The 14,115-nt window shown below is 35.3% G+C and overlaps 1 protein-coding gene across 1 annotated transcript; it reads right to left on the reverse strand.

The window, feature by feature from the left end:
* Positions 1-7,257: 7,257 nt before the first annotated feature.
* LOC126705555 (uncharacterized) lies at positions 7,258-9,060 on the reverse strand. The gene has a single exon (XM_050404608.1). The coding sequence runs from the start codon at positions 8,832-8,834 to the stop codon at positions 7,410-7,412; it is 1,425 nt and encodes a 474-aa protein (XP_050260565.1). The 5' UTR covers positions 8,835-9,060; the 3' UTR covers positions 7,258-7,409.
* Positions 9,061-14,115: the final 5,055 nt, after the last annotated feature.

Genomic DNA, 14,115 nt, shown 5'->3' on the forward strand with positions numbered 1-14,115 from the left:
AAAACTCGTACTGAGCTAATCTTAGGTGAGTAAAGTGTCAAATTTCAAATCATAAATAGATAACTTAAATTTCGGCCAAACCACAGGTGAGTAAGTTGTAATTTTCCCAGTTTTGTAAAAATCACATGTGTATCTAAAGACTCTAAATTGAATATGGCCATATGGGAAGGAGAAGGGCAGTGCGATCCTCAAACCATGTTGAGGGTTCCTCCATCTCCTTAACAGTGACTGCAAATTTTTTTTGCTATTTTATTTCATGCTCTAGGTACAGATCGAAAAGAAATACCTCTAAACATGCCTACAAATGCTCGAATTGGATCCCTCAAATATTTCTATAATAAAAGGCGAGAGTGTTTTGTAAGAATTGAGATATTTATTATGATAAATAAATATCTCAATTCTTACAAAATTAGATTTGTGATTCGTTAGAATAAAGTCAAAAACAACAATAAATCACGAATTCCTACGCAATGACAATACCCCAATTGCATTCCAACCCTGTACACTCGAATTGACGTCTTTTTAGCCCTTTTACTTTTTAGCCATAGAACTTTGACATTTTAGTCCTGCCCTTGAAAGAAGAGTTTAGAGTCTGATTGGGATTAACTTAAATTTATTAATTTATTTAATTTTGAAGATAAGTTAGACAATGGAGTTCGAGTGATGGCTTAATGGTAATGACTAGTAATATCTTTTGTAGTAACTCACGTTTGTAGTTGGAACCCACATATCATTTTCTCTCCATCTATCTATCAAAATAAAAAATTAAATAAAAATATCTATAGTTTAACAAACAAATAAACAAGAATTTAAAAATATAAATGTAAATGTTATATGTGGAGGAACAACATCCATCTATACCAATAAACCGTTAACATATCTTGCATGTCTAGAAAGTTTGTGAATTGCATATTTACCTTATCTTCGGATATGAGAGAAACTAATACCACTGAAGGCATCTGTAAATGACTTAGCATCAGCAATAAGATGACCCAAGGAAGTGAATGACTCATCATCACTTCTTAGAGCTTTGATTACCACTTTTGAATCTCCCACAAGGTTAATGGAGGAAAGCCTAATTTCATTAGCAAAAGCAAGCGCTCGCACAACCTCAATTGCTTCTACATCAACAACTGAATGGGGAAGAACTAACCCCTTGGACATTAAGCCCCTAGCAGTTTCGGATTACTACCCCAATACTTGCCTCTGCGGTTTCTTTAAACACCGCTCCGTTCCTATGATACCAAAGTGTCCAAACAAACATGGCAAAGACTTCGAGATTTTTCTCATCCTCAATAACCTGCTGCACCACATCAACAAACCTTGTGCTTAAGACTGCGAAAAATCTACATTTGGTCTGAACCCCTACACCACCGAAATGCATGGACACAACCACAAGACATGAATTGCATCTTCAAGGAGTTGTTTACAATGCTCACACACATCATCCATTAAAACTTTCCTGCGAACCAAATTAGTTTTGGTAGGAATGGAATTTTTACAAGCTCGCCAAAGCAATTTTTTTTTACCTTAATTCGGAACTGTGAAACCCCAAATTTTCTTCCATACTCCATGGTTTTGAGGTGAGCTCCTTGGGGCCGAATCGACCATAGAAATTTCATGTGAAAGAAAATTATAGCCAAACTTCACAGCAAAATAAATACCAGACTGAACATAAGGCCAAACCAATCTATCTAGAGGTAACCTCTTGATCAATTGTACCTCTTGCGGGGAGAAAAGTCAGATCAGTTTTAGAGTTAGGATTAATTAGGGTACTAACTGAGAATTGGGTTTAGGGTGCATGGTACTAAGAAGGCAGCCAATTGGTGCAAATCTTTTCCATACATGGTATGTTTTTTTTTTTTTTTTTTTTTTGAGAATCACATGGTATGTTTTAATTGTACCAAGTGGCACATATTGTATAGACTATAGACATAGTTGACATTTAATTGACTATATTCCATACATGGTATGTTTTGACTATATTCAAAACACTAAGGAACATTATAATTGACATAGTTGACATTTAACTACCAACTCAATAGCAAATATGGATGAAATGAATTTATTCAAAACACTAAGGAACATTATAATTGACATAGTTGACATTTAACTACCAACTCAATAGCAAATATGGATGAAATAACTATATTCAAAACACTAAGTAACATTATAATTAAAAATCCAAATTTTAAAACGTTAAAGAATAAAAAATAAAAAATAAATTACCCCAAATCCAAAAGGGTGTAATTTATATATTAATCATACTTTATTTAGAACAACACCAATTAATGCATCTTTCATGAGTTTCCCATTAGGGTTTTTTTTTTTTTTGGTTTGTGGAAGTAAAGTTTTTCATTAGGTAAAAAGTGAAGTTTGGACATATAGCATGAGGATGTGACAATTCATTCACGGTGCATCTTTTTAGGGAGGCTATATGATAAAATTTTTGTCATCTATCAATCTTTGTGAAAGACCCATATATATTAATTGGCCCTTCTGCCATAAGTACTCCATGTCTCCGAGTGGGGTTAAACTGTGGGCTTCATTTAGGGACCATGCTCCTAATTGAAACCTAATTCATATCATTGTTGAATTCTTAGTGGTTTCTCTCTCCCAAAAAAAATAAAAAATAAAAAAACTCAATGTTGTGTCAGATATGTCGAAGACACCCTGACAAGTCTTGACAGGGAAAAAAAACTCATTTTAAAAAGTCTCTTCCATTTTTGATATATTCTAAAGATTTTGATAGTCTTTAACTATTTTAAAAACTTAAATAAAAATAAATTATCCCTATAAATAATAAAATATAGCTAAACATATATATATATATAAATTAATTAATTGTATCGTTTCTTAAATTTTTTTTTAAAGAATTGTCGTGATGGCGTGTGTATATTATGCCCACATTCATGCTTCTTAGCTTATTGATGTCATTGAATTACTGAACTCTACTTAACTACAATACCATCATATCTTATACGAGTGAGTACTTCAAAACCTTTATATAGTTCAATCTATAGATAAAGAATGACCCAAGAACTTAAAGAAAGATATATATGTTGATGTAATTGCCATTGGAGCCACATACGATACAAGGCTCCTCCTCTGTGTCAATGACCTAATGATTAAGTAAATAAATAAATATATATATATATATTTTTTAATTTGATAATAATTACTATAAGAGAGAGGGATTTGAATCCTAAAACATCTTTATTAAAAATACTATAAGACAAAAGTTACCAATTTAACAATAAAGCTCTTAGCATCAAGTGAATATACCTGAATAGTCATTTTGCACCCAAGAAATGAGATTGAAACCTAAGCCAAAATGACCAAACGAGATGGAGCTCCTTTATTCTAGTTGTCCTCCTTTTTTATATATAAAAATATAGAGTGGGATCTTTTCTTTTGTAGAAATTTATTATCAATCAAATGCTCCTAAATTCCCAATGCGTGTGTGCAACTTCCCATTGTAAACAAACAAAATTCCCGTTTTGAATTGAAAAAAAGTTAACATTGCATAAAGTTAATAGTGTACATTAGCAGCCAAAATACTTTACTCAAAAAAAGACCCAACCTTTTCAGAACAAATTGGTGGCGCTACGCCATCTTAATATATGTTTAAAAAAAAAAAAAACAAAACAAAATAAAACAAACCGTGACAATCTCTAATATATCGTGGAGCTATCACGATCATGATCATGAAGAGGCAAAGCAAAATAAGAGTAGAAAAGAGACCCACCATCTATCACTCTTAATTAATCTCTTATACTTGAATCAAAAGAAAGAAAAAGGTCTCGATCGTGAGGTTATTATTGGTGCTTGATTCCTGAGAAAAATTGCACACCTGTCTGTGAAAATTCCAGCTGTTATGATTGTCTCTTTCATTTTTTTCAACTTGGACTCTCATTTAGATATTGATAAAAATAGAGCTAACTAAACCCTTCACACTTGTCAACCACAAACGAAAGTGGACGAAGAAATATTAATCGAAATGATACAATATCAAACTGTGATTGTTACCTTTTTTGTTTTTTATATTTGCTTTTCGTTGCAAATTGTGTTGTAAGATTTTGAATTGACAGCAGACATATTATCTTCTTCTCTGAATCTGATCTTCTTTTGGTGTAAATAATTAAATACTGTCAATTTTTGACAAATTAACTAAACAAGAAATGAAGAATCTTTTGACCACCATGTGACTTTGTACTAATTTCGTAAGTTTTAATGAATGAGTGTTTTTTTTCCCCCAAGTTCTGTCCAATCCTGCAAATTGTTACTCCACAGGTTTTACAAAATCGTTAATTGATACCCTAGATTTCTAGTAAATCTTACAATTTTATTCACACTTCTTTTCAATTAATTTATCCTCGATTCGATTTGAGGTGGATCTTAAACAGATAGGATTGAAAATACTTTTTTTTTTTTAAGATACTAATAGTGTTGGAAACTCTTTTCCAATAAACAGAAAAATAAATATATATGATAGTCTTTTTTTTCTTTTCTTTTTTTCAGAAAACAATAAATATGATAATAAGAACCCAGTTTTTAGTATACTTTTCTTTTGTTTATATAAAGCCACTTTAGTCAACGTAACGTGTGGAATATATTATAAATATTACAAATTTTATTATATAGAATTTAGGGTAAAATGCAAAACTCACCCTGTAAGTTTATTCAGAATTCATTTCAATCATCTAACTTTGTATTTGTTCATTTTAGTCCTCTAAGTTTCAGATTTATTCAATTAAGGAATTTCTGTCAATATTTGTTAAAATTATTTGAAAAATATTCTTCAATCATTAATTTAATTTTTTTTTAATTTAAAAAACTTGAAGAAAAATTTAAAAAATTGAAAAATTAATCACAACATATAATAAAAGTTGATGGAAAAACCTTAATTGAATAAACTTGAAAGTTAAAATACTAAAATGAACGAAGCAAAGCTAAAGGACTTAAATGAATTTTGGTGAAACATAGAGGGTAAGTTTTGTATTTTTGCCTAGAATTTATAAATAAATGTAACAACAATCATAAAAAAATATAAATAAATAAAAACACAAACTTTTATTTGTTAAGTCGTTGAATCATAAATCTTTTACTCAACTATTAGAGATTTAACTAGTTAAGGTAACTAAAACTCAAAAATTGATCGGTGTCTTAGTCTGATGATAAAGAGATATTATCAAGAACGGATGCTATAAATTAAAACTCTCTAAAAAAAATCGTTGAAATTTTGTTTCTAAAAAAAAAAAAAAGTTTGTTAAAATCTATTAATTATATTCATTATGACACTAGTTTGTAAACATTTTAGTTCATCACAAAATTGTGAGAAAATTGAAACATTTAGGGGTCGTTTAGTATGGGATTTTAATCAACAATTTTCAATTTTTAAATAATATTACACATATTTTCATACATTATTTTATTCACACGTACTTTTAAAAAATATAAATAAAATTAAGAAAATGCTAATGATGACTCTTAACTTCATCGTACACTGCATAAAGTCATCTGATAAGATTCCAGTCAATCTCCTCGAAATACTTGAGAGGAACACTAGGGGACATGTAACATGCAACGTAATACTTATTGCTTGACATCGTACATTTCAAGCTCTGCAACTATTATTGACACAAGCATTTATTTATACGACCACGTTCCAAGCTGAAAACAACCCCCCCAAAAAAAAAAAAAAACATACCAAAAAAAGTTTGGGAACACCATTTTTGTTAAGAAGGGATAGGTAAGTGATGAAAAAAATAATTGGAACGGATAAATTTAAAGCTTTTTCATTGTTATGCTTTATTAATAGACTTTACAGCTTATTTGGTCTTCTAGAAAGGGTGACAAACTCCATTTTTTTTGTTAATAATATTGATTTTTTTAATAATTTAATAGTTGAATAGATACCTTCGTTGAAAACACGTTAAAATATCAATTAAGTTAAAGATTCTTAACAAAATTCTAACGGACATTCATTCATTTGAAAAGGAAGATGAAGAATATGAATATGGAATTCAAACAAAAGAATAAACAGCAACAGTGAGATCTCGATATATTGCCCATTGTTGTTAATAATAGCAAACTTTTTTGTTTTTTTTTTTTTTTCCACAAGTATTAGTAGGCATTCCACTCGGGATTTAAGTGCCTTAAAACTTTAAAAAGGTTCTAGCAGTCAAGTCCAAAGATATAATCTAATGCTAAATTCTGTGGAACGGCGGATTCAGTACAGAATATAATGGAAGAAGAAGTAAGAACCGGGCCAGATCAAGCCGGGTAGGTTGTAATGAATATATTGTATAATGACACAAATGTCTTCTTCTTCTTCTTCTTCTTCTTTTTCTTTTGGTTTTTAGAAGAATAATGACAGAAATGTCTCTTTAAGTCTTATCCATATTTATAAATACTTACTAGCAGATATATATACAATTCCAAAATCACGGCCGCACCCACCATACACACTCTTAGGTCCACATGGTTTGCAATTCAAAAACCTATTAGTAAACTAGAAAAATGGGCACCAAAATTATAGAATATACATACACAATAAAATCATTGTACTTTTTTTTTTTTTTGATAAATAAAATCTTTATACTTAAAGAATAGAGTTTTAATACTTTAATAATAGAGTTTTTAGTTTCTAATAATAATATTCTTCATTATCAGATCAAAATACTAATCGATTTTTAATATAGAATAATTTTTGTAATTTTTTTTTTTTTTTTTATATTCTTCATCATACCAAAACACAAATGTCTTCTTCTTCTTTGTGTTTTTAGAAGAATAATGGCAAAAATGTCTCTTATAGATATTTATAAATAATTACTAGTAGATATATATACAATTCCAAAATAATGGCCACACCCACCATACAAACTCTTAGGTCCACATGGTTTGCAATTCAAAAACCTATTAGTAAACCAGAAAAATGGACACCAAAACTTATAGAATATACATACACAAGAAAATCATTATACTTTAAAGTTTAAATAATAGAGTTTTAATTTATGGCATCAGTTTCTGATAATTATGTTCTTCGATCAAAACAACCATCAATTTTTAAGTATAAAATAGTTTTTTGTAACCATTTTTTATTCCGAAATTAATATTAAGTTGTAAAAATGCAACTTAATGCTAGTTCTTTCTACTTTTCAACAAATGTTAGTTTCTTCATTATTATCCCAACAAATAATGACTAATTATCATTCAAAGAGAAAGAAAGAGGCCAATAATAATACACTAATCACAAAGACAAACTCATTCCCATCTCCATTAGTGTATACAAATCATCATAATCATATATTAAATACCAAAACAAATAAACACAGAATTAACTTAAATATTGAAATTATAGTAATTATATATACTCCAATTTTTGATTGTAAACTATATTATCATGATCACACAGATGCTTGTGAAACCTTGTTAACTACCTTATTACCCTCTTGACCCAACGCCCCAGCTGCCCTCATATCACCACTAACCGCCGTGCCGACACCCTGATACGGCGTATAATAAACTTGCCTCCCCACCGCACCGTCGTATGCTGCCGTCACCATCGGCGCGTAGCCTCCACCCGCTTCCACGGCCCCAATTCCACCACCGCCACCCGGTCGCATGACTCCGAACCCCTCCGTGTAAGCCACCATTTTCGGCGGCTGTGGCGGCAAAACGGGTTGTGGTGGAGCTGACATCTGTGGCAGCTGCTGCTGCTGCTGCGGCGGCGGCTGGGCGTGTTGTTGTTGTGGGACCATATTATAAACCGGCTGCTCCCGGTAAACGTCGTTGGGAACACGCTGCATGTTGTGGTAGTACCCTTGAGTGGTTGGTCCGGTTGCCGGTCGGACCATTGGTGCAGCATGGTAGACTGTACCAGGAGTTGGAATCATGTACATCTGTTGTTCCGGTGCACTTGTTTGGAAACCGCCACCGGAGAATTGTTTTTCTGGCCAAAACCCTGCGTTTGGAGGTCCAGTTACCGGAGGAGCTTTTTCCGGTACCTTGTGAACGTAGTAATCTCCGGCGTAAGGTCCGACGAGGTTTTCGTCGCTTTTTCTTCTGTACATAGCCGCTTCGTGTTCACTGATTTGTAACCTCTGGAATTCCTGCAATTGCCTCTGGATCTCTACCGGGTTCATAACCGGATCCGACCCGACGACACGGGTGGGAAATTCAGGAACCGGCGGGATCACGGGTTCCGGAACAGAATCTTGGAACTTCACAGCCACTTGTGGCGGCGGAGGGACTCCTTTGTCCAAACCGAACAAAAAATCGACGTTGTTCGGCGTCGGAGCCTTCGGAGGCTCAGTCGGACCCGAATTCAAAGCATCCACGAAGCGTTCACGGTCCGATTTCGGAGTTTCGGGTCCGGAACCCGACTGACACGGACCTTGAAACAGAAAAAGCCTCATTCGCGCGGGCTTAGCAGAAGCACGGTAGAGACGGTCGTACTCGTGCATCATGTGCTCTAGGTCATCGTCGTTGGTGACAGAAATCAAAGCATCGAGGTCTTCGCCGGGGAGCTGGTACTTGAACGAGACCTCAGAATCGGCGCCGCCGGCGCAGAGAGAGGAGAGCTTAGAAATGAAGGAGTTGAACTTGACGGTACGATCGACGGCGAGAATCTTAGTCTCGCCGCCGATGTAAGACAGCTGATTGTCGTGAGGACGAGGGTGGATCTTGCCGCCATAGCTACACATGAACTTCGCTTTGTAGTTCTGGTGAGGCTGATCGTCCCACGGCGGCGGATTCTCGAAATCGATTTCGCGTGAGCGCGGCGAGGATTCGCCGGAGTCAGGGTATGAAGTGAAGGAGTAGTTTTCCATGGGTAGATTGTAGAGAGAGAGAGAGAGAAAAAAAAAAAAAGAGTGGAAGATTTTTTTTTGTTTTGGAAAGAGGAGAGTGATGTAGAGTGGAGGTGTGCGTTTTGGTATGAGTTATGGGAAGGACTTTTTGGGGGAGAGTGGGTCCTACTCAGCATTCATTGATGAGAGAGAGAAAGTAGAGATAAGAGAGAGAGAGAGGGAGTCATGTTATTTGACTTTGATAGGACTACGATCGAGTAGCAAAGCACTATTATCCGGTTGCAAATGCGGAGTGGAAGAACTGTAGAAGCACTACTATGGGCTTTATTTAGTTTATGAAACACAAGTGCAACTGTGCAAGTTGTGCAACATGCTAACTTACCTTCCAGGAAAATACATTTAAGAAAAAAAGTGAGTTGTTGGGCAACTGGTTTAGGACGGTGAGGATTATAACAATAGACTTGACTTACATTTGGACATACTGAAAAACGACGTTGATGATACGTATATAGTTAAAAAGTGAACACGTGATATTATTACTGGTTACTCCGAATAGTCTGAATTCAAGTTTTGCCCTGTACAAATATTGCGTGTAAGAGCATCCACATCCGGATCTTAAATCCTATCTTATTTTACCATCTCAAAAACCTACTTTATCAATTATACAATACCATTTTACAATACACCCAACATCCCAACTTTTATTTTCCTATTCTACTCATTAAAATAATATTTTCACATAATAAAATAATATATCCCTAAACCCAAATAAAAACAAAAACCCAAAACCCAAGACCCAAATCACAACCACCTGCTACTACTAGAACATTCCCAAACTGTTGCTTGAAACCCCGGCCACAAACTCCGGCAACCACGGCAACCCACAATCAAAATCAAAATCAAACCAAACCATGGCAACCCCCAACTCCACCACCATGAACCCACCAAAAAAAAAAAATCATACCAATTCCTTTAAGCACCGATCACAGCAACAACAAAAAAAAAAAAAAAAAAAACCAATCCAGAACTCAGAGAAGACGATCCAAGTCCCAAATAAAAACAAAAACCCAAAACTCAAGACCCAAATCACAAGCACCTGCTACTAGAACATACCCAAACTGTTGCTTGAAACCCCAGCCACAAACTCCGGCAAGCACGGCAACCCACAAAATCAAAATCAAAATCAAACCAATCCACGGCAACCCCCAACTCCACCACCATGAACCCACAAAAAAAAAAAATCAAACCAATGGCAACACAGCACAGCCAAATCCAGCCAAATCAAAATCAAAACCAAAATCAAAATCCAAAATCAAAATCAACCTAACCCTCCACGTCCTCTCGCGCCCTAAGGTCACGCGCCTCCCTCAGATCGTCCAAACCTTAAGTCTCAAGTACGACGAGAAGGTCCTCCCTTCGATCGGCAACGAGGTCTTGAAGGCCGTCGTGGCTCAGTTCAACGTCGATCAGCTCCTCATCGAGCGCCCGCAGGTCTCGGCGCTCATGGAGACCTGGCTCACCGAGCGCACCAGGAACTTCAACATCGTGCTCGATCACGTGGCGATCACGCACCTGTCGTACGGCGCGGATCTCTCGCGCGCCGTGGAGCAGAAGCAGGTGGCGCAGCAAGAGGCGGAGAGGTCGAAGTTTGTGGTGGCGAAGGCGGAGCAGGAGAGGCGCGCCGCCATCATTAGGGCCGAGGGAGAGAGCGAGTCAGTCGGCGAAGATGATATCGAGCCTCACGCCGTTGCCCCCATTCCGTTGAAGAAGAGAGAGCAGGAAGAAAGAGAGAGAAAAGAAACTGAAAAAATGAGAGAGGAGAGAGAAACTTACCGGGATAAATGAAAGAAGAGAGAGAAATGAGAGTATTAAAAAATTTTTTTTTTTTATACCATTCAGCTACAGTACCATCTTACATTTGAGATGGTACTGTAGCTAAATCCCAAATTTGGAATTGGCATATGGCATATAGCCTTCCCATTGTTGAGTAGTTTTGGGGCTTGAATGCCAAATGTTCCTAACATTTGGCATTTAGAAGCCCCACTGCTGATGCTCTAACTGATTATTGTTACTTTTTAACCCTTAAATGCCTCCGGTAGCAGGTAGGATGTCGTACTCGTATGTAGCTAAATCATTGTGATTAAATTTAAAATGGTAGCGAAATATAAGCGCTCGGTAGTAAATAAAGTGGCTTTATTACAGCGACAGAAGCTTCTTTTTACAGTGACAGAATAATACTACGAAAATGTGCAAATAAGCGTCAGGTCCGCGTAGCGTGAGAATAACTGCAAAGCTCATTGACATTTTGCAAATGGAAACCATCTGGCAATATTAACGGTTACTGTAGTTTCTAATTTTTTACTAAAATAAAATTTAATTTTTTTATTTATTTATGCATTTTAGCTTGACCTAGACTAAAAAAAAAAAAAAAATACAAATACAAATAAAAATCAAACGAAAGCTCAATATTGTATAATTATGGTTACTACTTACTAAAACTAAACATTAATACGTATGGTTTGTTTGGAATTCACTTATTTTGTTAAAATTAAAAATTTTTGCTGAAGTACTGTAGATAAAGGTAAAAGTTAGCTGAAATAGTACAGTAGGACCCATAAATAGTAACAAAAATAAGCTGAATAGTAAGTGTGCATTTGGGTTGGGCATTTGTAGAGTAAATGTTACGTTTGGCACTTTGGAGCCCGGGTCCCAAGCACTGTTCACGGACCAACAGCCCAGGGAAAACGCAGCAAATTATACACAATATGGTTTTTTATATGATTATGTCATTCAAAGTTAATGATGAATTTTGTCAAATTTCCAGTGAAACTTATTTCCATGATTTTATTTTGTATTTTAGGTGTCCTAAAATGTTTAGAACCCCATGCCATTCAAAAATCCCCTAGCCCAATCAATTGACCTAATCAAAACACTATACCCTCCACTCTCAGATGGGTTTCTCCCTCTGAGAAAGAAAGAAAGAAGAGTGTGAGGAAGATGAAAACAAGAGCCTCGTAAAGGGCATCCCATTGACTCTTTATGATAATTGGTTGTAGAGGTTGAGACACCAATAGAATGTTCAAAGATGGAGGCCAAAACTTCTCAATGCTCCATCATCAACAAGAGAGAGTCACATCATAGTAATCTATTTATCAATATTTACCAACAATATGAGTAAACTCATAATATAAATATACTCTTTGCAAATTTAAATTAACAATAACCAAAAGGTTTGAAACCCCACCTCTTATATGAAATTATTATTATCATTTAGGGTGCGTTTGAATCGGCTTTAAACGAATTCAGGAAATCAATTTCTGGAAAATAGGGCGTTTGGCTGTCACGGAAAATATTATTTTCCGGAAAACGTTTTCCTATTGACCGAAGTTTGAAGCCTTGACCATGGAAATGAATTTCTGCCCTCATTTTCACTTCAATTCATTTCCGTGGCTTGCAAAACGCAGAGAGAGAGAGAGAAAAAACAGAGAACAGAAAACATAAGCGAGAGAGAAAGAACAAAAAAAAAAAACAATCGAACGAGAGAGAGAGATCAAGTGCGGAATAGATCGACGCCAACGAACGAGATCGACGCCCTCTAACGAGATCGAAGCGCGGAATAGATCGACGCCAACGATCGAGATCGACGCCAACGAAGTCGATCGAAGCCAACGAAGTGCGAGAGCGAGATCGAAGCCAACGAAGTCCGATCCGGCCAACGAGCGAAGCTTATAGCTTGAACGAGAGCCAACGATCCGAGAACGCCGATCGATCCAGCCACCCAGAGCTCCGATCCGACCAACCAAACACAGAAAGCACGAGAGCCAACAGTCACGCTGAGCTCCGATCTACCTCACACCGGTCACGCCGAGCTCTGCCAGACGACCACCGCGCCAAACGCCGCAGATCCACTCACCTCACCGATCCACTCACCTCCGATCCACACTATAAATTTCATAGTTGTTTATTTATATAAATATTTATATAATTTTTTACATGTTTTTATTTATTAATTTTTGTATTATACATTGTTTATAACTGTGTATTTGTTGGTAATGGATATCAAAATTTTGGGACTTTTCTGATTGCAGGTTTATTAATTTTTTCAATTATCCATTGTTGATTAAACTGTGTATTTGTGGATTATGCATATGAAATGTGATGATTGGTTTATGAAACTGTGTATTTATGGGTGATGCATATATCAATTTTGGGGCTTTTCCGTAAAATATTTGGACGAATCAAACATCGGAATTGATTTTCCGTAAAACGATTTCCGAGACAGCCAAACACCCGAATACATTTTCCTTTTCCGGAAATTAACATTTCCGGAAAATATGTATTTTCCAGAAAACGTTTTCCAGCAACCAAACACACCCTTATTTGATCCAATGACAAGTTCATGAACTAACAATTATAAGTAAGAGTGGCTAAGAACTTTGTAATTATGCTAGTGCTCACACTTTTTGGTATTTTTAATATATATAATAAAAAAAAATTCAAATCCCTTACCTTCTAATTGTCGAATTATTCAAAAATAAAAGGAACTGTCAGTCTTTAAAATTAAAATAATTGAATAAAGAAGGTAAAACAAAACCACAAAACTTAAAACAGAAAGAAGGCTCCTTGGACCACCCTGACTTAAATTCCCCAAGAATTTTTTATTTTTTATTTTAAGCATATAGTACAGGCCACCTCTATTTTCTGTTCATTTTTTATGTTAATTTGGATTAGGGGTGATAAGAAAGTCAATACATGCTTGTAGGCTATGTCTGATTAATGGGCACGGATTAATTTTAGATAATCCATATCAACCTACTCCAGTCCACATTCCAAGAACTGTCAACAAAAATTGTACTGTGTAATTAAAATAAAAAAATAAAAAATGTAATATGTGGTTCATTTGCAAAGCTGTAAATCACATGCCAATAATCCAACACTACGCCACTGGAGCTTGTACCTAGTGACACCCGGTGTCATTGTATACTTTTAGCTGGGTGTTCTATCCCCTCATTTACCCAGGAAAAAAAGAAAAAAAAATCCAACAACACAGTCAAAGCTTATCATTTTTCCGAGGTAGAAAGGGACAAAATATACCCTTCACCCAATAATAAATTTTTCTTGTTTTGGTCAGTTGACTATTTCAAATTAAAATTAATGTTTGAAAACATTAATTAAAGTTGAGTTTTGCTGGATTTTTGTCAATAACAATGAGGTAGATTCAGGTCGAAGTAGTTAAAGTTGAAGGTCTAAATTAACTACCAAGACAGATACTCTACGACAGCACAAATGTCATCAAGCCCAA

The sequence above is a fragment of the Quercus robur genome, chromosome 11 (genome assembly GCF_932294415.1).
Source record: "Quercus robur chromosome 11, dhQueRobu3.1, whole genome shotgun sequence".
Taxonomy (NCBI): domain Eukaryota; kingdom Viridiplantae; phylum Streptophyta; class Magnoliopsida; order Fagales; family Fagaceae; genus Quercus; species Quercus robur.